This window comes from Peromyscus leucopus, chromosome 6, assembly GCF_004664715.2.
Source record: "Peromyscus leucopus breed LL Stock chromosome 6, UCI_PerLeu_2.1, whole genome shotgun sequence".
NCBI lineage: Eukaryota > Metazoa > Chordata > Mammalia > Rodentia > Cricetidae > Peromyscus > Peromyscus leucopus.
In genome coordinates this window covers 68,961,807-68,989,476 of record NC_051068.1, presented here as the reverse complement: position 1 = coordinate 68,989,476, position 27,670 = coordinate 68,961,807, and the positions used below count along the sequence as shown (strand labels likewise).

The following is a 27,670-nucleotide window of genomic DNA, read 5'->3' as shown; positions in this document are numbered from 1 at the left end:
CCAGACTGGCCTAGAATTCAGAGAGATCCTCTTGCCGCTGTCTCCTGAGTGCTGGGATTAAAGGCGTGTGCCACCACAGCCCAGCCAGAGTGTGTTTCTTTCTTTCTTTCTTTTTTTTTTTTTAAAGAATTATTTGTTTATTTATTTATTTATTATCTATACAGAAGAGGGCGCCAGATCTCATTACAGATGGTTGTGAGCCACCATGTGGGTGCTGGGAATTGAACTCAGGACCTCTGGAAGAGCAGTCAGTGCTCTTAACCTCTGAGCCATCTCTCCGACCCAGAGTGTGTTTATAAGATAGCTTATAACTGATTTTTCATGTAATCTGGCAATATTAGTCTTTATTTGAAGTATATAAATTATTAACTTAGTGTAATTATTACTATAACTAGGTTCTGCCATTTACTTATTTGATCTCTAGGTCTTATTCTTTATGTTATAAATTCTTTTATCTTGTTAACTTTGCTTTAAATGATAACTTTCGGGTTAGGTGTCTGGGGTCAAACGCAGAGGCTGTGCAAATGAGGAGTATCACTGAGCTACCTCTAGCCCAAACTGAATTATTTTTTTATTCTTTTGAAACTATGTAGCCCTGTCTACCTTGGTTCTAAGTAGGTGTATGCCACTGAACCAGGCTCCTATTACTTTAAAAAATTATTTTATTAATTATTATTATTAGCGTGTGTGTACATGGAGGCATGTTCACGCTGCTGTGTGCTTGTAGAGGTCAGAAGACAACTTCTGGAGCTGATTCTTGGGCTTTGAGGATCAAACTCAGGTTCTTAGGCTGGCTCAGCGGGCACCCCCCCCTATCTCCTGAGCTCTCAGTTACCCCTGAGTGTCTGTACAACTGACAAGCCCCTCCCCCTTTTGCTGTAACTGTTTGTTTATTTATTTGCTTATTTGTTTACTGTGGGTGTGTGGAGGTCAGAGATATCCCAGAGTCTCCACCATGTGGATGTTGAGGCAATAACTCAGGCTGTAGGCTTCTGGCAAGTGCTTTTACCCCCTGAACCAACATGGTCTCACCAGACCCTGTTCACCTGGTCTCTGTCATGTTAGACCGGGGTAGACGATTCTTGTCTTGTATGTGGACTAGATGCATGGTAGAGGTAAGTAGCTATTGTTTGGTTTAGCTTTTGTTCTAGGTTAGTCTTTGTCTCTGTTTTTTTTTTTTTTTTTCCTTCTGCCTTTTTTTACTGAGGTTGACCAACTTTGCCGTGTTTCTCCTGAATCAGAGCTCTTGTTATTAATGTCTTGGTAGGAATGTAAGCTGGTGTTCCTTCACTCCTAGGGATATGGAGTGACTTGCTTTTACTCTTTCAAAGTCTTTGCCTGTGTCCTCTGCATCACAGGGTTTACTGTGATCTTTTTTAGTAAAAGACAAGGAGCTGGGTAGTGGGTGGACATTGTGTCTGATCCAACAACCTCCTGTATGCTTGGGCCACCAGGTGAAACTGTCTTTAGTTTCCTGCAGTGTACCAGGTTTTTATTGTGAGCACAGTAGAGGCCCATGGAAGAGGCTTGCAAGTCAGTGGGATGTATTGTGCCAGTGTGGTAAGTCTGGATTCGGTAGGCATCTCTAGAGAGGTTCAACGCTCTTGTTTGGTGGGATGAGGAATCGGACAGAGATGTGGATACTAGTAAAGGCAGAGACAGTTTATTTAGAGATGGCACACTTTGGAAGAAGGGAAAACAGGTTGGAGCAGAGAGTTTAATATCTTACTGGGGTTGCTACACAAAGGATAATTTTTATGCCACACTGTCTGGCTTTCTGGAGACTTCAGACACTGCCATGTTTCCAGTATCCCTCTGCCAACTGGTTTCTTTTCTGTGTTCATTTTCAGCCTTTGCTTTGGTCTCTCAGACCTCAGTGCTCTTCGACCTCAGGTGGTGAAAGTTATCATAGAGCTTTCTAAATCCCAAAGAGAAGCCAAAGCCAGGTGTACCACAGTCCCCTACTAAATTCTTGTCTTTTTCTCCCCTGAGTCTCTTCCTACTGTTTGGTCTTTCTTCCGACTGTCTGTAAAATTTTCATGCTTCCTTGTATGTCTGTTACATTTTTTGTTGGGTATTAGATACTGAACTTAATGCTATTAGACACTAGATTTTGTTAGATTCCCACTCTTCTGCACCCCCGAGACAGGGTTTCACTGTGTTGTGTAGTACTGACTGTCCTGGAGCTCACTCTATAGACCAGGCTGGCCTTGAACTTGGAGATCCACTTGCCTTCCAAGTACTAGGATTAAAGGCATGTACCACCAATACTAGGCTAGATTCTTTTTTTTTTTTTTTTTTTTTGATTTTTTGAGACAGGGTTTCTCTGTGTAGCTTTGCACCTTTCCTGAACTCACTTGGTAGCCCAGGCAGGCCTTGAACTCACAAAGATCCGTCTGCCTCTGCCTCCTGAGTGCTGGGATTAAAGGCGTGCGCCACCACCGCCTGGCAAGATTCTTTTTAAAAGTAGAAATTTTAGTCTACTGGCCTGTAGGAGATGATGGGGGTGGTGGTGGTGTGTATTAGACAGGGTGTCATTATAAATAAAGCTCTGGCTGTTCTGGAACTCACTATGTAAGCCAGGCTGCTCTCAAACTCACAGAGACTTGCCTGCCTCTGCCTCCAAAATGCTGGGATTAAAAACATGCACCAACATACCTGGGATTGTATAGCTTTAAAAAAACCTAGTAATTCATAAAGTTAATGTTGAGTATGCTGGACAAGCTGTATGAATTATATATATATATCCCTAGCTAGAATAGCTCATAGTCTAGAACTAATCTAGTCTCCTTCCTAGAGCAGGCCTTTTGAGCTGTTTTTTAAACTCCAAGAAATTCAGGGAATTCTGTTTAGTTTTTCTGGTTGGAGGAAAGTTGAATTGTTCTAAACCCAGTGTGAACTCTGAGAGTTGTTCATTTACAACTCCCCTAGTGAGAGTTCTTTCCTTGAATTGCTGTTCATTCAGAAGTCAAGGTGACCTGGTGGGGGTTTCTGGAGCCTGCCTGGTTTAAGCACCCTTGTGTACGCTCAGCCCCACGGATCCAGCTGCTTCAGCCTCTGTGCACTCGGTACACTTGGTTCTTGTAGCCTCCTTGAGCCTTGCTTTCGAAGTTACCCAGGCAGAGAGCCAAGGAGCTGTGGTGCTCATCTTACTTTTTCCCTCTTCTTAGGGATCACAGGTGGAACTGCTTGCTGTCCCGTGACTGGAAAAGTCGTTTCCTGTTTTGTGTCCAGTTTTCTATTATTTATAGTGAGTGGTTGATACAGACCACTTGAGGACATGCAGCTTGGGTGGCCTATATTTGTATTTAGGGGAAACAATTAAAAATTGATTTAAGTATTCTTGACTTCAAAAGAAATATCAAAAGTAAAAAGGAAAAAAATGAGAAAATTGCCAGTAGAACTCCATATTAGAAAAAAATCACAAGTTCTTATAATAAATATTGGCAAATAGATTTTAGATCTTTTCCCCCACTTTATAGAGACAGAGTCTCACTGTGGATTCCTGGCTGGCTTTGAACTTGCTGTATAGACCAGACTAGCCTTAATTGAAATTGCAGTGATCCCCTTGCCTCTGTTTCTTGAGTGCATGCATTACCACACTCTACTTAAGTTTCAAATCTGTGTGTAGAAAAAAGTTTGTTTAGACACAGAAGTGTTCTTTGTGAAGAAGAGTGATAAACTACACTTTTAAAATTCAGAGCTTTTTGCTGTTCTTGGTGGAATTGTTAGCAAGGAATAAAGGGTTGTAATCTGAGCTAGGTATGGTGGCCCAGCCCTAGAGAGAGAAAGAGTAGGATCAGAAGTTGAGGGCCAGCTTTAGCTACATAGTGAGTTCCAGGCCAGCCTGGGCTATATGAGACCATCACAAAACAAAGACACTCAAAACAAAACAAAATCAAATAAATAAATGAATAAAACTAAGAGCTTTTATCATTCAAAAGACCCTTAAATAAAGTTAAAATAACAGTGAAAAATGGGAGAGGATATTCACACTGAGCACAAGTGAAAAAGATTGTCAAGAACAACAAAAAGCTGGGCGTGGTGGTACACACCTGTAATCACATTGTGTTTGGGAGGCAGAGGCAAGAGAATCTCAAGTTTGAGGCCAGCCTGTGCTACACATTGAGACCTTGTCTCAAAAACAACCAAACAAAAATCCCAGTGGAAAAATCATACAGAGCTTGGAGTGGTGACTTGTTCCTTTGCCCTAAAAGGAGAATCACTTGAGCTCAGGAGTTTAGGACCAACTGGACAACACAGTGAAGCAAACAGACATCTCAAAACAAAACGAAAGACTACAGATCTATGAAAAATGCACACAGATTTAAGATGACAGTAGGTGAACCACAAGAATTGGTATTTTACGAGAAAAGATACAGGAAGAAATGTTCATCACAGAGAAGTTTTGAATGTTGAAAGACACTTTGGATGTTTTAAAGAGACTGAACTCTTAAAGACGGCAGGACTTTTTAATTTTTTTATTCCTGAGACAGAGTTTCTCCATGCAGCTTTGGCTGTCCAGGAACTTACTCACTAGACTTGTCTGCCTCTGGCTTCTGAGTGCTGAGATTAAAGGTGTACCCAGCCAACTGTGGACTTTTAAAAGTTAGAATGTTTTAGATTGTGATGCTGATATTAATATGAGCTCTTGGGAATGATCAAGAAAGGCCTTAGTAAGTGACATATTTGTGTGTCATGTTGACAAAGGAACAACTGTCCTGGCTAGTAACTTGGAAAAAATAAATTAGGATCATTCTGAGTTTTTTCTTATTCATTCTATCAACAGAAATACATTTCTTTTCACATATCTCAGGCTGGCCTTGAATTTGCTATATAGCTGAGGGTGATCCTGAACTCTGTATCTCCTAAGTGCTGGGATTATGTTATGTCCCACAATGCCTAGTTTCTCTGGTGTGCAGTTCTTCATGCTAGGAACTCAGTGTTCCTGCATGTTAGGCAAGCACTCTACCAATTATACTTCCTTCCCAGCCCCTAAAAGGGTTTTTTTCCTTAGACGCTAAGGAAAGGAGTGTAAGTTGTTAAAAATCCCACAGTTTAGTAGGACACTGTCTCCTGAGGTTAAATGCACATATCTTTGAAGCCTCAGTTCAGTTCCCATATCGGTGTGTACAACAGGAGACATGTATACAAACATTTATAGCAGTATTGTTCACATTGCTAGCTAAACTCAGAAACAACCCAATACCATCAATGAGAGAAGAAATAAAATGGGAACAACCATAGAGTTGAGGAGATGACTAAGCAGGTAAAGGCCACCTAGCCTGAAAACCTGACTTTGCCTGAGACCCACATGGTGGAGAGAACTGACTCCCACAAGTTTGTCCTCTGACCCCCCCCCCCAAGACAGGATTTCTCTGTGAAACAGTCCTGGCTGTCCTAGGACTCTATAGACCAGGCTGGCCTCAAACTCACAGAGATCCGCCTGCCTCTGCCTCCTGAGTGCTGGGATTAAAGGCGTGCGCCACCGCTGCCCGGCTTCTCTGACTACCTTTGACATTGATTGTAGTGCTAGCTCGTCTGGGCTACACACGTCAGTCATACTGTTTTATAATAAATCTTAGGTTTTTATTTCCTTCCTGCTTAGCTTGTTTGTTCATTCATTGTATTTATTTGTAGTGGTTTTGAGAGACTTCTGGCTTTCTGAAAATAAATCCACTCTTAAAAACTGACATTTGCCTTTGAAGTTACTTAGATGTTGGAGAAACTGGTAAAAATAAGATCATACCTCTCTCAAAAGGAGTAGTCTCTTGTGTGTAGAACTTTTGCCATGTTTATTAAGTTTTCTTTTAAAATGGCTGTGCACATTCTTTGTGCAGTGTGTAAGAAGACATCATAGCAGTGCCCACCTGACTTTAGATGACTGTGACTTCCCCATTCTTCTGTCTCACCAGGTGTACAACGTTTACATGGCAGGGCGGCAGCTGTGTTCTAAGCGGTACCGGGAATTTGCTATCCTGCACCAAAACCTAAAAAGAGAGTTTGCCAACTTTACATTTCCTCGACTTCCAGGAAAGTGGCCATTCTCATTATCAGAGCAACAGCTAGATGCCCGGCGTCGGGGATTGGAAGAATATCTAGAAAAGGGTAAGCCAGACTTGATTTCTTAGTAGGTAAAGGCACTTGCCACCACCTCTAATGACCTGAGTTTAGTCCCCAAGACCCACCTGGTAGGTGGAGAGAACCAGCTCACTCAGGTTGTCCTCCGACCACCACTCATTTGCAGTGGTAGGTGTGTGCCCCACCCAAATGGACAAATAAATAAATGTGAGTTTTAAAAATGTTTAAAAGGGGGAAGGGATGGTGCATGCCTTTCGTCCCAGCACTCAGGATGGGGAGGGAGGTGGATCTCTGTGAATCTGAGGCCAGCCTGGTCTACAGAGCGAGTTCCAGGACAGCCAGGGCTACACAGTGAAACCCTGTCTCAAAACAAACAAACAAAAAAAAGGTTTAAAAGGTAAGCTAGTCTATTAAATGTTGTTATACTGAGTGGGCATAGCTTCTGATTCCTAAGTTGCATAGCCGTGTTTCCTGAAAGTCAGTAGTGTAAGGAAGTCATGGTTCGTAAAGAATTAGTAAAGGATCTGGGCCCTGAAGGCAAGGCTGACATGTTCACTACAGTGATAGTACCCTGCTTTGCTAATTTGCAGAGGACCTCATAGCAGAAAAATGAATAGTTTTTGGTCCTTGGTGGACTTTTATTTATAGGGTTATATTTACCTAGAAGTACATATTATGGTACATTGATGATTCTTGGATCATGGCAGTGTCCTATATAAAAATTCCTTTTACAGCTGTTCCTGTATAGGTTTGCTCAGCAGTTGGCCATGTAAAGTCTCCTTGTTCTCAGCAGCCTATAGGTAGAATTATTGAAACTTCCAAATGATAACTTGAGATTCTGTGGATGTGGATACTGAAATATTTGTTTCTCTAGAAATGACACGGATATGAATAAGATAATCTAGTGGTTGTGAGAAGAGACTCACTCGCCTGGCTGTGATATCACAGCGGTATAGCTTGCTAGCTGTGTGCCTTAGTTACTGTTCTATCGCTGTGAAGAGACACCATGACCAAGGCAGCTTGTAGAAGAAAGCATTGAGCTGGGGGCTTGCGTACAGTGTCAGAGGGTGAGTCCTGGCCACCATCCTGGCGGGAGCATGGTAGCAGGCAAACAGGCAGTCAGGCATGGCGCTGGAGCTGGAGCCGTGCGTAGTTGAGAGCTTACATTTCATCTACAGGAGAGGCATAAGCTTTAGAACCCTCAAAGCCCAGAGTCACACTTCCTCCAACAAGGCCACACTTGTCAGTCCCCACCAAATAATTCTAGCAACTGAAAATGAAGCATTCAAACAAATGAGCCTATGGGGGCCATTCTCATTCAATCACCACACTGTGCAATAGGTTTTTTAGAATATTAGTTTAAAAGAATAATAGTGTAAAGACTAATTGACCTAATTCAATCTAAAATTAAAACAAAACAAAACTAACTTTGGCAGTGACCCTTATTCCTGAAGAACTGTTTCCCACATTGAAAGTGGTGGGACTTTCCTATCTGTTTTTCCTAAAGGAGACTGGCCTCTGAACACGCTATGGGGACATTAGATAGGGTACTTTAAAAAAATGCAATGAAATCGTCAGTGTTCTTCATCATCCTGGGTTGGGGCTACCTGTTTTAGACAACTAGTTACTCGGTTACCTGCTTTCCTCCTTCCCTTCCTTTCTTCTTCCTTTCTCTTCATGTGTCTTGCTCTGTGTGCCTCTCTGTCTTTCTGTCTCTCTCTTAAATCACTTTGTAGGTGGAGTTAGATGCTCTGTTGAGCTCGAGTCTTTGGTTACCTGCCCCTTTCCCACAGTGATGTTAGATGATGTTCTCTGACTTGCTGTCCTAGAACAAATACATGTGTTTCAATTTGACACTGGGTTTATTCTTACTTGACCTTTCTCCTCCTCCCATGGCCTCTTTTTCCCTGTTTTGACATGATAATTGATCCCATAGGATGAAAATTTAAATATGCTATGCTTTTTTTGTTTTTTTGGTTTTTTTCGAGACAGGGTTTCTCTGTGTAGCTTTGCGCCTTTCCTGGAACTCAGTTGGTAGCCCAGGCTGGCCTTGAACTCACAGAGATCCACCTGGCTCTGCCTCCCGAGTGCTGGGATTAAAGGCGTGCGCCACCAACGCCCGGCTGCTTTTTTTGTTTTTAATAAACGACACCTTTGCATTTCCTTTTATTGTACTGTTCTGTATCATTTAGGTGAATTGTTTGTCATGCCTTAAGATTGCATATGCTAAGGATACATACTGGGTTGTAGTTGCCTGTTACCGATGATTTAAACAGTTTCTGTTTACCTTTTGATAGCCGGTCTTGCCGTAGAGCTCAGGTTGACTTTGAACTAGCAGCAAACCTTTTGCTTCAGACTCGAGTACTAGAATTGCAGATATGTATGACCATGCTCGGCTCTGACAATTTAAATGTAAACCTTAGTATATTCTTGATTTAGGGCCTGATGCTAGATTCTGTCTTTGTTTTCTACAGTGTGTTCCATCCGCGTCATTGGTGAGAGCGACATCATGCAGGAGTTCTTGTCAGAATCTGATGAGGTAGGTGAACACCTCCTGCACGGATAATTTCCTGCTTAGCTTCTCATGGGCAAAAATGTAGATAATGTTTGTGGGTTAAGTTGCAATCAACTCTCCAAACAACTGTATTTCTTCCATTGCCTTTTCATATATATCTGCCCTTTCAGACCTAGAGCCGGGTTCTTTTTCTCTTAATTGTTTCTTTTTAGTTATGCTATAAAATAATAAATTCATCATGGTATTTTCAATTACACACAACATGTATATGTGCAGATGCCCGTGCACACCCATTGTGTTTTGTCCATATCCCTCCTCATGAGGCTCCCTGTCCCTTCCCTCTGTCTCCTCCTTGTCTCCAATAGTCTCTCCTGCTTTTGTTTTCCATTTGTATTTATGCATTTGAGTTTGGGGTCTGCATAGGAGAGAAAAATGTGCTACAGTCTCTTTCCTGCTGCATCCTTCTCTATTGTCCCCTGACCCCCTTTCCTGTTTGACGCCTCTGTACGGTCCCCTTCCACTTTGTCCTGTACATGTATTAAACTCTGAGAGAAAGCATGCAATGCTTGTCTGTCTTCTGACATGAGTCTGGTTGGTTTTGAACGTGATGGTCTCCTGCTCCACCCATTTTCCTTGTGAGCCTTCTGTTTCTCTCCCAGCTGGAGCTAGAAGATACTCACTTCTTTTCACTATACTGTTCCTCTGCATGTCTACCTGTCTGTCTCCCTCTTCATTTGCTATTTTTGATGTTATTTTAAAGGTGATTTTTTTCATCTGATGACAAATGGCAACCACAGTGGTTATTCTGGACCTTCATGTTGGTAAACTGTATTTCTTCATGAGATACAAGTTTCTCTCTGTATTCCTGAGGTAATATTTTGATCATTTCTGCATTGTCTGGTGGACCCTGCTTCGTCAACAAATGTGATAACTTACTTCCTTTAGAATGCTGTAAAATTATGTAGAAGTGACCTAGTAGCCTGCTGATCTCAAAGCTCCTGAGGCACTGGTTTAGGGTCGCCTTTATGTTGGGGAACCTTCTTAATGGTATGTGTGGCAGGACTAATTGAAAGTTCACTGCCATAATTCCGCTGCTGTGAGAAAATGCCCCTCCCCTCTCTCTGCCCCTCCCTTTCCCCTCCCCTCCCCATCACTCCTCCTTACTTCTCTGTCTCTGAATAAACGCATGGCTCATCTTTCATGTTAAAGAAAAAACAAAGTTTGATTCTTTCTAGTAGCCATTTTTCTGTTCATTGCTAAGGTTCTTAGAGAACTGTTCTGTTTCACTGCCACTTCCTACTTCAGAAATTTGAAACTTGCCCACAGTTTTCAGGATTCAGTTTGAACTCCTACATGGCACATCCTGGTCTGGCCTCTCTCTAATATCCATCCCTACCAATTGTCTGATATATCGGTATTCCAGGAACTCTAGTACTTTCATTTCTCCTTTATGGTGCTACGATGCAAACCTTAACACTCATGCATGCCAAGCGAATGCTCTGCCGCTGTGGTACGTCTTCAAACCTACAAAGTATGTTTTTACCATCTGTTTGTTTATTCTGTGTCTATGCTTGTACAAGCAGTGCAGCATACCAAAACATGGTAGACAGCTTGGGGAACAGTGGTTCTTTCCATCATGTAGATTTTGGGGACCAAACTCATCAAGGTCATCAGGTTTAGTGGCAAGTGCCTTTATCAACAGAGCAAACCTACTGACCCTCTCATTGGCTCTGGAGTACTTTTTATTTCCTTAATCCGTATGTCATTCCCTAGAGTCTCTGCTCTTCCAGGGAATCTCCCCCTCACTTTACCTCCATGCCCATTGTTTTGTACCGCTCGTCCTTTAGAACAGATCAAAGGTCACTTCTCTCTGAGCACCCTCCTGGCTCTGCACTTTTCAGCTGTCTTTATCAACTCCTCTTATGCTATGCCCTGCTCTGTTCTTCCTGCCTTTGGAATGGAATCTGTTCTTTGTTACTTTGACACAGTGAACTCATTCACTGTGCTATGCAGAGGCAGTTTCTAGTCTGATGTTTTCCAGTCTACCTTCTCTTTGAAGTCTTTCTTCTCTGATGACTCAAGTCATCCATTTTTCATCCTACAAAGAACTTCTGCAGTTAGTACCACTCATGTTATTGCCATCTCATTTTCTAATTTTTATACATATAATCAGTTTGTCACTTTATATTTTTAGCTTACAAGAGTGTGTGAGCTACCAGTAGGTAAGAGCTAAATCTTGATTATCTTTATATTCCCAGTGCCTTACCACAGTGTCACGCATGTTGGAGGTGCTTAATAAGTATTAATTGGAAAGAAGGATGAATATGTAATACTAATGTGTTGTCCATCAGTTATTTAATATGTATATATCTTGTTTTCCTGACTAGATTAGAGGCTTCTTGTTGATAAGGGTATAAAATATAATAATGCCCTCTCTTGTCCATGGTTTTATTTTGTTATCTGTGGTTGGCTATGATCTAAAACTATAAAATACAATATTTCAGAAATAAATGCTTTGTAAGCTTCCATTCTGAATACCATGCTAAAGCTTTATGTCATTCTGTGCTGTCCCATTTGGGACCTAAATGGTCTTCTGTCCAGTATATCTACTCTGCATATGCCACCTGCATGGCAGTCACCTAGTAGTTTGGTCAGTTATCAGATTGCCTGTTCTAGTATCACACACAGTGCTTGATGTATTCAAATAAACCTTAATGATGCTTTCAATGTGGGAGAGTAGTAGTATTAGCAATCTCATAGACCCAAGGGAAGCCATAGAGTACTTCCTTAACAACAGTAAGAAAAAGAGTCCTGGTCAGATTGCCAAGGTCTATAGTAGGAATGCCCATTCTATCTATGAAATTATGGACAAGAGAAAGTAAATTTATGCTGGTTTTGCAGGAGCACCTTTAACTATAAAAGTTACAGCCATGGTGCATGATAATTGCTTAGTGCAGATGGGAACAGCATCCATTGTGGTTTTCAGTACCAACCACCGTTCCTGGCATGCATTGTGGATCTTGGAACATAACCCCTGTGGGTCAGAGGGAAACTATTGTAATGTTTAGGTACTTTTAAAGACAAAGATTAGTAATTTTAATGGTCAGTGAAAATGAACTTATTCCTAGATGGTTATTTCTCAGTAATAAAAATTATAAGGTCGGGCTGGAGAGATGGCTCAGTTGTTGAGAGCACTGACTGCTCTTCCTGAGGACCTGGGTTCAATTCCCAGCACCTACATGGCAGCTCACAACTGTGTGTAACTCTAGTCCCAGGGCACTGGACACCCATGGCAAAACATCAATGCACATAAAGTAAAAATATATAGAAGAGGAAAAAAATTACAAGGTCAAAAATCTGTTAGAAGCTTGGCATGGTGGTTCATGCCTATAATCTCAGCATTCTAGAGACAAGGCACCTTGAGTTCATGGCAAAACTATCTCCCCTTTCCCCCCACAAAAAACCCCAAAAAGACGAAAGACTAACTGTATTAGAGAAATACGTTGAGGCTTGAGAAGTGGCTTAGCAGTTAGGAGCCTTCGGTGTTCTTGCAGAAGATCTGGGCTCAGTTCCCAGCAACTGAATTGTGGCTCCCAGCTGATCTGTCCTCTAGCTCCAGGGGATCCAAGATGTTCCTGACCTCTGTGAGCATTGGTATGCACGTGGTGCATGTACATATATGTAGGGACACCATACACATAAGTCTAAAAAATTTAAAAAAGAAAAATATGTTATTCTCAAAAGCCATGAGGATTAGTGTTTTGTTTTTGTTGTTATTGTTTGTTTGTTTTTTGTGCTAGATCCCTAAGCATTGTAAGCAGGCATTCTCACACTGAGCTATATCCCCAACTCTAAGTGTTTGATTTTAAATTAAGTAGAGTAAGAATTGTGTAGTCTTTGCTTAGAAAATTGGGCATGGAACTACTTTATATCCCTAAGTCTCATCCATTTTTCCTTTTGAAGATGTATATCAAGGTTCAGAAAGGACATCAGCATATCTCTTAAGCAGATCTAGCTGCCTAATTACTCAGCCAGTGTTGAGACTGCTCCTGTCTGTTGGGTTTTTTTCTCCATTGTGAGTTCTGAATGGGTGACAAGAGTGAACCAAAATCTCATCTGGGTTTCAGCTAGACTTTTCAACAGTATTCTATTTTGAAATGGGAACATGATTTTAACTTCTATACCCTAAAGTCAGCTTTATGAGCTGTAAATATATTAACTTTTAAGACTTCATTTTTCCTCATTTTAATTGAATTTACTTCCTGTTTCTTATGTTAGATATTGTTTTGCTAGCATGTAGCAAGGAGAGTGAAAATTTACTGGGTTGCAAATTCTTTCTTTTCCTTTAGAATTACAATGGTGTGTCTGATGTAGAGCTGAGAGTAGCATTACCGGATGGAACAACAGTTACCGTCAGAGTTAAAAAGAACAGTACTACAGACCAAGTATACCAGGTAAGCTAAACTTGAGCAAGTCGACTTGACATTGGATGATGTGAAGCCAAGTAAAAAATTAAATGAGTTAATACATACAAAATGTGCAGAATACACTTACTAATTCATAGGACTAATGTGAAGTAGCTTTGTCCTTCTTAAAAGAAAGGTATATGCGAGCTGGGTGTATTGGAGTGTGCTTGTATACTTGTAATTCCAGCACTTGGGAGGCGAAGGTAAGAATGATGCAAATACTAGGGTAGCCAGGACTATATAGCAAAACCTTTTAAAAAAAGAAAGGTACAGTAAATACCCCAGAGTGCAGTGGTTAGGATTAACTTCCTTTTTTGTTGTTGTAAAAACCCCTTTTTAAAAAATGGTATATGTAGTCAGGCAGTGGTGGTACACGCCTTTAATTCCAGCACTTGGGAGACAGATGCAGATGGATCTCTTGAGTTTGAGGCCAGCTTGGTCTACAGAGTGAGTTCCAGGACAGCCAAGGCTGTACTAAGAAACGCTGTCTCCAGAGCCATTTTTCCAGCCCTGCAAAAAACTTTTTTTTAACATATATAGAATCAGAATAGAATCATAAATTTCCCTATATGCTTTTTTTTTTTTTTTTTTTTTTTTTTTTTCCAAGACAGGGTTTTCTCCGCGTAGCTTTGGAGCCTATCCTGGATCTTGCTCTGTAGCCCAGACTGGCCTCGAACTCACAGAGATCCGCCTGCCTCTGCCTCCCGAGTGCTGGGATTAAAGGTGTGTGCCACCACCTTTCTTTTTAATGGAGTGAGATATAGAACCCAGGGCCTTGGGCATACTTCTTGGGGAAGTATTCTATCACTGAACTACATCCCCAGTTCCTTCATTAGTCATATTTAGTAATAATTATCAAGATCTTGTTACATTTACACCATGTACCCTTTTTTCCTTTTCTTCTAAGGGTATTTTGTGTTTGTTTTTTGTTGTTGTTTTTTTAATTTTGTTTTTGGGCAAAATCTATGGTAGACCTGTGTGTATAGTTCAGCAAACATCTAAAACATGCACATTCTTTATACATAACCATTACCATTATTAGATCTTAAAACAACACCATTTCTTATTGTTAATTAACTCCATAGTTAGAATTTTTCAGTTATTAAAATGAATGTTTATAGTTGGCTTGTTAAAAGTCTGACAGAAACAGGTCATTAGGTCATATTTGGTCTTAATTTTTACTTACTATAATATAAAGTAGTCTCCCTTCCTTGCTTTTGTGTGTGTGCAGAAGTTGGATCATGCTGAATTTATCTGCTTGTTTCCTTGTAGGTTATTTATCATGTCCTTCTAGTTCCCTGTATTTTCTAGAAATAGAAATTTATTCTAGAATCTTGATTATATTTAAGTTTATTTTTTAATACAAAATACAAATACTTTATAATTAGGCTGTATAATATAAAGTGTTGCTTCTCAGTAGGCACTACTCAGTCTCTGCTTGTCCATTTTAGTGGTAACGTGATTGATGAGTAGTTTGGTGGCGTTTACCTAATGTTTTCACTGCAGAGTTTCTCCTGATCTTTTACCAGATGAGTCTGTCCATTGCTAATTGTTACCTTAATCAGTAATTTCAGAAAGGTTGCAGTGTGCTGGTTTCTAGTTCTCTCATTTTTTTCACATAGCTAGAATTCTTCTGTAAGTAACTTTTTCTTGTCAGTGAAGGCTATCGATTTAGCCTGAAAAACAGTTTGTGGGAAAGAAAGGTTAAAAAACTAATTCTTTGCTTTATTGGCAATTTTCAGAGTAAAGAATGGATCCTTTAGTTGATTCCAGTGTTGTCCAGTGTAATAATTATTAATAGTTTATTTTCAGTTACAGGTAAATTTCTAATTAAATGTGATTTAATAAACAGCATGTTGTTATCTCTTTGATGCTCAAATGGTTGCATCTTTGGCCAAAGGAAGTTCCTTTATGTCTGTCTGTTCCTGTGTACTTTTGGTACTATCCATTAGCCTATGGGGTATTTTATTAAAACAAGATATCTTGGTCTCTTCTTTAGACATTTCTTGGCCTAGATCTAGAATAAACCCCTTCCTCTATTAGTCTTGGTTTTTGGTGAGAAATAACATTTAAAATCACAGTCTGGGTGTTGGGTATAATCACTATTTGCAGGCCCATTTATTTGCCTTTAATCTGAACTGGATCAAGATTTTCAGGGAGATAGACAGATTTCTGATTATCAGCACTTATTCAAAGCACTCCTTTATAGCAAACAAGAAAGTCTATCCTTCATTAATCATCTGCAGTTACCATGGCAGTTGATTATTTGTAGGATTCCAGCCATCTTTGAATTTTATAGGAATAGAGTATATTGGAGTAATTGCAAAAGTTTTGATTTTACTTTTTGGGGGTGGGGTTCAAAACAGGATTTCTCTGTGTAAAACTCTGGCTGTCCTGGAACTACCTCTGTAGACCAGGCTGGCCTTTAAACTCAGAGACCCACCTGCCTTTGCCTGCCCAGTGCTGGGATTAAAGGTGTGTGCTACCACCACCACCACCACCACCACTGCCGCCGCCACCACCACCACCTGGCAACTTTTCAGATGTTTTGTTCTCTACTTTTTTCAATGTTTCTTTAGAAAAACCTAGGGTGTTTTTTGTTTAATTTTTTTATATGTTTGTATAATCTATGAATATGTATATAAACATTGTTTGCAGTTATCTGGAAAGGCCAGAAGAGGGCATTGGGTATCCTGGAACTGGAGTTCCAGTGTGGGTGCTGGGAACTAAACTTATGTCCTCTATAAGCGCAGCAAGTGCTCGTATCTGCTGGACCACCTCTCCAGCCTGGACTCTCCCTTCCTCCATCATATTCCTGAATCTTGTAGCTCAAAGCCATTTTGGTAAACCCTGAGAGTATTCTAGTTTTGATCCAGTGCCGTATAGAAAGGTGATTTAGAATACTTGTAATTTCCAGTTCCTACACAATATCAGTTGAACCTAGGCTGGGTATGTGAGCAGATCTAGGAAGAAGGGATATAATCATACTTGGTTCAGTCTTCTAACAGTTTTAGCTGTTTAATGAATTGTTTAGTGAATGTCTTGCTTATATTGGGAGTGCTCTTAAAAAACTGATTTTGTTTTCTGCTGTGTACTTTTTTTTGGTTTTGTATGTAATTTCATTTTGATTTATTTGCACATGAAATCTTTCCATTTCTTTCCCATTTGTCATGTTAGGGCCTTAGTTTCCAGAGAGGATTGGGTCTTGTTTAGTGTGCTGTTTGTCAATGTTTGGCTACTTCTGTGAAGATATTGGTGACTTCAATAAATAAATAAATAAATAAATAAATAAAAATAAATAAATAAAAAATAAAAATAATTTGTGAATTCTGAATAGAATTAACAATGTTTTAAGCCCAAGAATTAAGCACAGAAATGTACACATATATATAGTTCCAGGTACTTAGGAGGTTGAGCTTGTAAGAGGACCACTCTAGTCTAGGAGTTCAAGGCCGATATAACCAACAGAGTGAGAGCTTGTCTCTAAAACAAGAAAATAAGAATCAAAGGTTGAGAGGTCTGGAGAGATGGCTTAGTAGCCCTGGCTGCTTTTCCAGAGGACCCAGGTTTGATTCCCATCACCCACATGGCTGCTGATAACTGCCTATAACTGCATTCTTTGGGGATCTACATATTCTGGCTTCCATGAGCACCAGTCATACAGACAGATACACATGCAGGCCAAACACTCATACACATAAAATAAAATAAAAATACTTAAATAATCAAAGGCTGAGATTTTTGTGTGTTAACAGCCTATAGTAAATGTAAGCTGACTATGTAAAACTAGGTGTCAGAGAGTCTGTTTTTAGGTATGGTGAGATGCCTCAGTGGGTAAAGGCTTTTCCTCTAAGCCTGACAGCCTGAGTCATCCTTAGAGCAGCGCTGATTCTTGCACATTGTTCTCTGACCTCCACATGAGCTCACCCCCCCCACATACACAGAGACATACATATATACACACACACACAAACAAAGTGAATATTTTAAGTATTTTTTAAAAAGTTGTTTTAATTTTATGATCTGTCCTATCAAGTATATTTCTTTAAATGATATAAAACACCTTTGTCGGGGCTGGAGAGAGAACTCAATTCTAAGCGATCCATTGTCTTTTTCTAGTTTCTGTGGGCATCCAAATATACGTGGCATTCATTCACACAGACACAGACACACACACATACACATTAGTAAAATAAATTCCAAAAATACCTTTGTGGAATTAATTCATATTTTAAAAAGGAACTTTGATACTAAGGAGGAAACTATTGTCAGCTTGTGTTGGAAGAGAGATGCTCACAGAGGGCAGCTGTATTTGGATTCATTCATATGTGTGCACATGTGTACCTTAAGGATAGTTGTGGGCCATGGTGGCTTTTATGAAGCCAGGATGCAGAGTGTCTCCCTTTCCCTTCTCATACATCTACCTGTGCCCATAGCATTGTCTGAAGTTACTTTTCCTGAAACAATTCTATCATGTTTAAACTTCAGGCTATTGCAGCAAAGGTTGGCATGGACAGTACAACAGTGAATTACTTTGCCTTATTTGAAGTGATCAATCATTCCTTTGGTAAGTGCTAATGTCTGTTACTCTATTTTGTTTGGGGTGTTTTAGTCTAATACTCTTGGACAGAAACTGCTTTGCCAAAGAAGAGCGTAAGGATGAGAACAGAGCCCACTTACTACTACTGCCTTCAGCAAGCAGACTGGGAAGATCATGTAAAGAGTTTCTGATCACTGTCCATCCATCATTGTCTTTTGTCAGTCTACAGCAACTTGAATTCCTCGGGAGCAACCATCTTCCTAGTATTTTTCTTCCCAATTCTCAGTGGCCTGATACACAGATAGAAATTGTGTTATAAAGAATTGGTAGGATGCCAGGATGCTTGGATTTTTTTTTTTTTTTTTTTTTTTTTTTGGTTTTTCGAGACAGGATTTCTCTGTGTAGCTTTGCGCCTTTCCTGGAACTTACTTGGTAGCCCAGGCTGGCCTCGAACTCACAGAGATTCGCCTGCCTCTGCCTCCCGAGTGCTGGGATTAAAGGCGTGCGCCACCACCGCCTGGCTCAGGATGCTTGGATTTTAATCTTATCCTTTCAAAGCTTTAGCCTCACTCTCTATAAAGGGGAAATATTGAGTCTGTCTTTTGTAGTGTTAGAAATGCCTTAGGAGCCAGTGTAGGGGTTAGAAATAGTAAACTGGGTGTGGTGTCACATGCCTGTAATCCCAGCCCAGTGAAGCCAGGCTGTTCGGAAGCTGCTCAGAAGATTCCTGGACTGTGGCAAATGCCTTAGGATTTGGGGAGTAGGTGAGAAAGAAGTACTTTTCAGTTCTGCACAAATAAATGCAGTACATTGAGAGTGGCCATAGGAGAGAGTCCAGATGTCCCTAGCTGGGTAAGAAGAGAGGCTGCTCTGAAGACATTGGTGGATAGCATGTCTGTCCACTGATGTTGGTAACTTAGCAGGTCAAGCATTTTAACTAGTTTGGAGTGGGTACACTTTGCAGTCATGTCAGCGGAAAGACCTGCCATTCAAGCAGTAGATTTCAGTCATTTGCCTTACTGGCCAGAGTCTTCGTTAGAAAGGGTAGATTTGGCTGGATCTGCAGGTATGTGTTCTTGAGCTAGAGTTTCTTGATGAGTTTGAGCTGATGCTGTAATTAATGACGACTACTATATTGGTCTGCCTTGTACAGTTTCTACTTGGGAAAGAAACTCCTATATACCTCTCCACTTCAGCTTTCTTTATTTTGTCTTCTTCAGTACGTAAGCTGGCACCTAACGAATTTCCTCATAAACTCTACGTCCAGAATTATACGTCTGCTGTACCAGGCACCTGCCTGACCGTTCGCAAGTGGCTCTTTACAACAGAAGAAGAAATCCTCTTAAATGACAATGACCTTGCTGTTACATACTTCTTTCATCAGGTAGGTAAACAAGTCTGCCTTCTAAAAGCCAATTTTTTTTTCTGTATGTAGATAGGTGGTAATTTGACAATTCAGTGTGACTCCTTGGCTCTGAGTAACACAGTACACTGTATCCCATTTCATAGGAGACAAATGCTAGAGTTATGCCAGAGTTTTTTAAAAGTTCAGGTTTTTTTTTGATCAACAAGATGAGTCTTACGACTATATGTGTTCATTGTTTTTAAAGCAGTATTATATATGCTGTATGTCTGAGAAAAGCAAGATATCTTTTTTTTTTTTTTTTTTTTTTTTTCCTGCTATGTTCTCATATCATAGTCAACACAGAAGACTTCTGTGATGTCAGGGGCAGAGAAGTTTCTCCCACCAGCAAGTGTGTGATTCTTCAGTGGATACCACCCCAGGCATCATTAAGTGTAATTCAGTTCTGACACTATCTACGTGGAAATATCAATCTCAGAGATCAAGGGCTAAATTCCTCAAACTACCTCCATTTTAGACGTAGTTACAAGTCCTCTGAAACTGCTAAACAGCTGGCTGCAAACTGAAGTTCCCACGACCTCCTCCCCACCACACACACTGCTTCTGCTTGAGTAATTTGCTTAATTTGCTCACAGAGCTCAAAAAACTTAATATTTACCACTGTATTACAGAGGATATTTTAAAGGACATGAATAAGCAAGAAATACAGTGATGTATAGTGAGTTTAAAAAGGTCTAAAGCATAGGAGCTTCTGTCTTGGAAGAGTTGGGAGAACACTGCCTTCCTGGAAGGTGGGTGAGTTCTCATGTTCATTGTTCTGCAAACTGGTCATGTTAAGTAGTCCAGGGTCTCAGTCTTTGGGGTTTCAGGGTGTGTGTGTAACATGCACTCAAATGTGGCAGTGTGCACGCCCATACATGAATATGCTGAGGCCAGAGCAGCACATCAAGTGCCTTCCTCTGTCATTTTCTGTGTTACTGTCTAGAGATAGGGTCTTTCCCTGAACTAGCCCACCAATTAGGCTAGCTAGGCTGACTTGCCAGTGATTTCTCTGGATCCGATGGCTCCTCCCAGTAATGCTTGGATTATAGGCAGCAGAGCCCAGCCTTTTTTTTTTTTTTTTTTTTTTTACATGGGTGCTGGGGACAAACTAGGCCCTCATACTTGTAGAGCAAGCACTTACCCACTGAGCCATCTTCCTTCCTTCCTGAGTGTGTGTGTGTGTGTGTGTGTGTGTGTGTGTGTGTGTGTAAGTGTGTGTGTAGAGAGAGAGAGAGACTTAATACATGAGCATGACTGAAATATAAGCAACCATATTAAAATGTGATTGGATATACCAGGTTTGGTTTAATGCTGTTAGACTGAATGATGATACCCAACTTGGCCTCTCTGTACAGCATTCCTTTTTCATTGGGACCAGGATGCCCTTCATAAATAGGGGTCTTCTCAGGAGAAGGTTTTGTTTCATTTGGGTATGTATTCATGTGTAGAGAGTGGTAGTGTGGGTAAATAAATGAGCCTGTGTGTGTAGAGGCCAGAAGTCAACTTTGGGTGGTGTTTCTCAGGAATTACCCACTTTAGTTTTGAGACAGGGTCTCTCACGTGGCTTGGAACACACCGTTTAGGCTTTGACTGGCCAGCAAGCCCCGGGGACCCTGCTGTCACTGCCTTCCCAGCACTGGGATAACAAGCGTGTGCTACTACATCTGGCCTTCTTTTTTTTTTGGGGGGGGGGAAGTGTTTATGAGTGGTCTACCTGCATGTATGTATGTTTACCATATGCATACCTGGTACCCAAAGAAGCAAAAAGAGGACATCAGATTCTCTGGATGTTACAGATAGTTGTAAGTACTATGTAGGTGCTGGGAACCAAATCTGGCTCCTCTGTAAGAGTAGCAAGTGCTCTTAAACAATGAGCCATCTCTCCAGCCCTATATGAAGCTATTTGTACGAGAGCTGGGGATTGAACTTAGCTCTGTGCTCACACAGCAAGCAGTTTACCAACTGAGCTCTCTCCCCAGCATCTTCAGAGGGTCCCTTTATAGCCAACTCAAAGATAGAAAGACAAGGGGAAATTAGCACCACCCCTGTGAGGACATTTGGGGGCCTGGGAAAATGACTCATTGGGTAAGAACACTGGCTCTGCAATCATAAAGACCTGAGCTCTAATCCTTAACACTCACATTAAAAAGGTGAACATGCGTATGAACCCACAGAGACTGAGGTAGCATATAGGGTCTGCACGGGTCTGTACCAGATCCTCTGTGTATATATTATGGCTTCCAGTTTTGTGTTTTTTTTTTTTTTTTTTTTGGTTTTTCGAGACAGGGTTTCTCTGTGTAGCTTTGCGCCTTTCCTGGAGCTCACTTGGTAGCCCAGGCTGGCCTCGAACTCACAGAGATCCGCCTGGCTCTGCCTCCCGAGTGCTGGGATTAAAGGCGTGCGCCACCACCGCCCGGCGAGTTTTGTGTTTTTATGGGATCCCTGAGTGTGCAAACAGCTATATTTTGCGGGCTGTTTTCCTTCTGTTTGTTTTACCAATTCCAATGTATTAGTTTTGTTTTTCTTACATTTTTATTATTATCCCTTAGGGCCCTACTTGTTTTCTAATGAGAGATAAAAAGGGAATGGATCCAGATGGGAGGGAAGGTGGGGAGAAGTAGAGGGAGGGGAAACTGTAATTAGGATACATTATTTGAGAAAAAAAATCTATTTTTAATAAAAGGAAAAGAAAAAGCTGAGCATGGCTGGGCATGGTGGCATACATCTTTAATCCTAGCACTCTGGAGGCAGACAGAGGCAGGCCTCTGAATTCCAGGACAGCCTGGTCTACATGTGCGTTCCAGGCCAGCCAAGGATACATAATGAAATCCTGTCTTTAAAAAAACCCAACCAGCCGGGCGGTGGTGGCGCACGCCTTTAATCCCAGCACTCGGGAGGCAGAGCCAGGCGGATCTCTGTGAGTTCGAGGCCAGCCTGGGCTACCAAGTGAGTTCCAGGAAAGGCGCAAAGCTACACAGAGAAACCCTGTCTCGAAAAACCAAAAAAAAAAAAAAAAAAAAAAAAAACCCAACCAAATGGGGACTGGAGAGATGGCTCAGTGGTTAAGAGCATGTACTGTTCTTCTAGAGAATCTGAGTTTGATTCCCAGCACCCATGTCAGGTGATTCACATCCACCTGTAACTCTAGCTTCAGAGAATCTGTCACCACTGGCCTCTTTAAACATCTGCACTCACGTGCATATCTTCCTGAGACACATACACATATACATAATTTTAAAAAGGTAAATAAATAAATATTAAAAAACAAACAAAATAGTTGAGCATGACCCAAGTGCCTATAATTCCAGCATGAGGTGACGCTCACTGTCTCAAGCCAACAATGCAACAAGAGAGCGGAAGAGGAGACACCCTGTGTCCCACCCTCTCTCCTTGTGTGCATGTGCATGAGTGCCAACACACACACACACACACACAACACACAAAAAAAAAAAAAAAAAAAAAAAAAAAAAAAAAAAAAACCACCTTCTAAAGACAGTTAGAGATCCAAGTATTTATTGTAACAGTTCTTGTTTTCAAAAGGAATCTTATGTGGAGCTTTTTGTCTAGTGGGTCTGAATTAGTGCCCCTGTATACTCTGCACATCTTCATTTGATGTTTACTCTCATGATCTCCTATATGGATCTCTATTTCTATGGCTTGAATATACGCCTTCCCATCCCCTTTAATCCTTAACTTTGGTAGAATCGAATACATACTCAGAGTCAAGAAGAGGAGGGTACCTAGAATATCACATTTAAAATCTTGACTAACTGAAGATGCCCTCACATTTGATTGATGTTAGGGTTGGGAATAGAATTCTAGGTTGAAAATTATTTTTTTTTTCCAAATTTTAAAGCATTATCTCTGGTTTTTAGGGGGGTGCATTAGAGAACTCAAAGCAACAGATTTTGGGTCTCTTGGTGGGTCACATAATACCCAGCTGATGATGGTTATCTCAGGTCACATGGTAACTTGGTGACCCATTGTCAAACATTCAGTTTCCACTAAGACCAAGTAGCAGGCCAAGAGCTGTCTCTCAAAGTAAGAAATAGTTATCTGCAGATGATGGTAGATCTGCATAGATGATAGAACTTGCTCCAAAATCCCAAAGGTCTCCTCAGTGACTCACCGATAGGGGCCTGCCCAAGGCTCCAGATAGCATCCCTATCTTGCACTGACATCTCAAATACTCTAGGTTCTGCTGGCTCATGTGTCCAAGTGGTAGAGCAGCCTGCACAGCAGCCAGGACCTGTCGAAGAGACTGCTCCCATTCCAGGCCCCACACAAAGCCAGCAGCTTTCCACGTCACTTGGTATATGGGCTGCAGTAACACACCCGAGTGAGGAATGTGCTGTCTCCAGAATCCAAATAGGCCCAGGAAAGTGTTCTGCTGATGCTGCTGGTGGCAGCTTCTTCAAGATTGAGTTCATTTTTATGTATATGAATGTCTTGCTTGAATGTATGTTTGTGTGTCATGTGCATACGTAGTACCTGCTGAGATCAGAAGAGGGCATTGGGTCCCTAGGAGCTAGAGTTATGGACAGTTGTGGGTGGAATTGAACCTGGGTCCTCTGCAAGAAAAACAAGTGCTCTTTACCACCGAGCCATCTTTCCAGCCCTAGTATTGTACTTCTTTTTTGGTGGTGAGAGGGCCAGGTGTAGTAACTTACCTTTCACCTTAGAAATAATATCTCTACATGCCCTGTACCACTAAACCCCTAGAGATTTCTCTGAGGTAGAAGGCCCTTGAATTTTGATTGGATTAATTTCCCATCATCTGATGCACATGTGCATTACCAACAAGTCTAAAGGAGCTGTCTCCTCCTGCTCACTTGGTCTTATCAGCATAATGTATCAATATAGTGCACCAATGTGATATTTTGTGGAAGAGACAGATGATCAAGATCTCTTCAAACTAAGTTATGACACAGGACTGAATATTTAAAATACTTTTGAGATGAAACTATAAAGGTATACTGCTGACCTTGCCTACTGAAAGCTAAGTACTTCTGGTGGCCCTTATGGACAGGTACTGAGGTCAAGGCATTTGCTAGATCAATAGCTGCAGACCACGTACCAAGAGATGTGTTAATCTGTTCAAGTAAAGACACTGCAGTGGTGCAGCAGTTGCAGTCAGAGTCACTCACTACTTGTAAGTTTGCAATAGTCAAAATGGTCATTGTCCATCACCCATCTACCTTTTGAGTAGGCCAGACAAGAGAGTTACAGTGAGATGTGGAAACCACCTTCCCCACAATTTCAAGTCCTTGAGGTAGCACTAATTTCTGCAGTTTCTCCTGGGACTTGATACTGGTTTCTTGTTCACTGTTTTCCCTGGTAGGCAACTCCAAAGGCTTCCATTTGGCCTTTCCAACTGTAGGAGCCCTCTCTCCACAGGTCAGGAAACCAGTGTGGGAATTCCACCAACTTCTAAGTATATCTGTCCCAGTTATACAATATGGACTTGGGAAATAACCACAGACTGAGTTATGAGACCCACTGTGAGTTGGACTTCAGTCAAAACTCCATTAATCACCTGATTTCCATAAGCCCCTACTTTAACTGGAGGGCCAGTTCTTGGGATCTCCCGGCATCAGTGTTAATTCACAACAGTATCTAATAGACCCTGGGGTGTCTGATTGTTTCCTTCCCCCAGTGTGCCGTTGCCCTCGTGTTCATGTTCATCCGGGGAAGGACCGGAGAATGGCTAACAGTAAAACTTTAGAGTGTTTTATCAGAGTTCCTTCCCCAAGGGAACCAGGCTTCCCCTTCATTCAAGGAGTTCTGGGTCTGCAAACTGGTTCAAGTCTGGTATTTGGGTCACAGGCTGAGATTTCCTCTTGCCACCATCCAGTGTACCCTTTTTTACATTTGTTTGAGAATTTTTCTGCTTATACAGATGAAGCAAAAATGCAGTAGGCTTTTTATCTACTTCAAGGTTGGAAGCACCATGATGTATTAGTTAGTACCAAAGGTCCGTTCCAGTCACGCCACCCTAAATGTCATTTTGCCTATGCTGACCATTGTGGACCTTTCTCTGCCTGGGCTGCCCGTTATGGTAACTGCCACCACTCTGCCTCTGGTGATTCAGTGCTGCCTCCTGGCCCTGCCACTCCAGGACCCAGGTAAACCCATTGTGCTTTATTCGTCCAACTGAGCAACTGCATGCATCTCCAGCCCTAAGGTCTGACACAAGGACAAGGGTGACAACAAAGCCCTTCAGTGTGCTGGTGCCTCTCACAGTTCGGCATCCTACAGGATTAGTGAAGGGCATGTCTTCTGGCCCTTCTACTGTGGAGGATTAGGTTTTACACGACATTCCCACTCTAGCATTGCGGTTTCCCTGAGCCTGAAAATCCCTTCAACCTTGAGCCAAGGGATATCAGGGATCTTCAGCTTCTTTTCATTAGGTCATCTTTTATGATGTTTTAGCCAACTGGTCACACTTTTGACACCTTTTTAAACTGTGTGTGCTACCATATGAAACCTAGAGTTTCCACTCAGCATGTCCACATTCATAAACTCAGCCTAATTCAGTTTTATGTTCCTTCTACCTTATTTCACACCCTTAAAATCCATTGTCATGCATATTCTCCAGACTGTTGGAATGAATTAGCAAACTCATTAAGGCCTTTAGTAATACAGCACACCCCTTCATGACCACACCTTTGCTCTCCACTGCAGAAGCATGTTTAGTCTTTTTTTTTTTTTTTTTTTTTTTTTAATGTGCATTGGTGTTTTGCCATGGGTGTTGGGTCCCCTGGAACTGGAGTTACAGACAGCTGTGAGCTGCCATGTGGGTGCTGTGGGAATTGAACCCTGGTCCTCTGGAAGAGCGGTCAGTGCTCTTAGCCTCCAAGCCATCTCCCCAGCCCCCGAGCATGCTTAGTTTTAAGTCTAGTTTTGAGTCTAGAGACAACTATTGGTCTCTGAGGGACATCAGTATTGCCTTGCCTGGCATGTCCTTCAGAGAAAGTCACTAATGCTTCAGCAGACAATGAAGCATTAATTCCTCCAGGCAATACTTCAGGGGTTGGTGATGTATCCTTTGCTAAGGGTGGGGAGACTATTTGCTCATGTGAGATAACCCTTTGAGAATCTAGGGGTTCAAAGTTCTCAGCCTGGGGTCCTCTCACCCATCTTTTCCTCAGGTTACCGGATCCTATTGCTTGTCCGCTTCCTTAGACACTGACCCTCCAGGGCTGGGACTGGAGTGAACACTATTGTAGGTTACAGTGAGGGCTTGGGTTGGATTTTCTGCAACGTGAGCCCTGTGGCTTCTGGAGAGAAGACTCTTCCAGGGCACACTTAGAAACCTAGACTGTGTGTGTGAACCTGGAGCTGGCTGATGTTTTCATTGAGCTCATGCTTTCCCATTGCCGGTTTATCCAGAGCTTCCAGGAGAAACCAGCCAGCATCATTACTTTCCTTACCTATCCATAAGTTGTCTAAAGTAAATTCCTGTTCTCATCAAATGTTTCTAGCCATGGGCTTTCAATGTTCTTCATGTTACCAGGGAAGGCTTCAGTAACTATAGGTGTCAGTGAATTGCAAAGCCTATTCTAGATACTTCAAAAATTCATCCTTATGTCAGGCAGTGGTGGTGTACACCTTTAATCCCAGCATTCCAGAGGCAGAGGTAGGTGGATCCCTGAGTTTGAGGCCAGTCTGGTCTACAAAGCTAGTTCCAGGACAGCCAGAGCTACACAAACCCTGTCTCAAAAACAAATAAAACAAACAAAAATATAACAAAACAACAACAGCAAAAACCCAAACCAAAAATTCATCCTTATAATTCTGTTTCTCTAGAAACACTCCTAGTAAAACAATCTGTATTAGGGTCCTTTAGAGGTACAGCACCAAAGAAGTGTGTGTGTGTGTACGTGTGTGTGTGGACTTACTAGACTACCTTACAGGCTGTGGCTCCACTAGTCCAACAATGGCTGTCACATGACAGAAAGTTCTTGAACACAATAGTTGTGCAGTACACAAGACTGGATGTCTCAGCCAGTCTTCAGTCTGTGTTGGAATCCCAAAGAAGTAGGTTCTAATAGCAGTGGAGGAATGCCTCACTAGTGAGAGTAAGGGCAAGCCAGCAAAAAGCAAAACCTTCCTTCTTCCGTGTCCTTTTATGTGTGCTATCACCAGAAGATTCTGTTCAGATTTGGGGTGAGTCTTCCCACCTCAAGTGATTCAATCAAGAAAAATCCCTCACAGGAGTGCCCAGCTGCTTGGGTTTTAGTTGATTCCAGGTACAGTCAAGTTGACAACCAATATCAGCCGTCATACTGGTCTAGAACTCGGCATGTAGCCCTGGCATTGACCTCTATGTCTACTTGTATTATATCTTCAATGTGGGGATTTATAGGCATGTGCCACCATGCCTTGCTATGGGTACCTTGCTATGGATTTATTTTCATTTATTATGTTGAGCTCTGTGTGGAAATTTTGTCTTTTCTGATCTGGAAAATTGTTTGAATGATTAAACTGATTAATAGTCTGTCCTTCATGTTCAATTGCTTGTGCTTGTTCTCTCTCTCTCTCTCTTTCTCTCTCTCTCTCTGTGTATCTGTCTGTCTGTCTGTCTGTAGGCGGAAGTTTCTTTGTCCCTCCAGCAACTCCCAAATACCCAACAGCCACTTCCCAAATAATTGACTTGGAGG

General features: G+C 41.5%; 1 protein-coding gene across 2 annotated transcripts in view; it reads left to right on the top strand.

Moving 5' to 3' along the window:
* Positions 1–27,670, top strand: part of Snx27 (sorting nexin 27) — an 86,216-nt gene that overhangs the window by 39,995 nt on the left and 18,551 nt on the right. For both annotated transcript variants that reach the window (XM_028857446.2, XM_028857447.2), the window contains exons 3-7: positions 5,916–6,108; positions 8,556–8,620; positions 12,946–13,050; positions 17,551–17,629; positions 18,823–18,986. In XM_028857446.2, the coding sequence (XP_028713279.1) occupies positions 5,916–6,108; positions 8,556–8,620; positions 12,946–13,050; positions 17,551–17,629; positions 18,823–18,986 (606 nt within the window). The remainder of the gene's footprint in view (positions 1–5,915; positions 6,109–8,555; positions 8,621–12,945; positions 13,051–17,550; positions 17,630–18,822; positions 18,987–27,670) is intronic.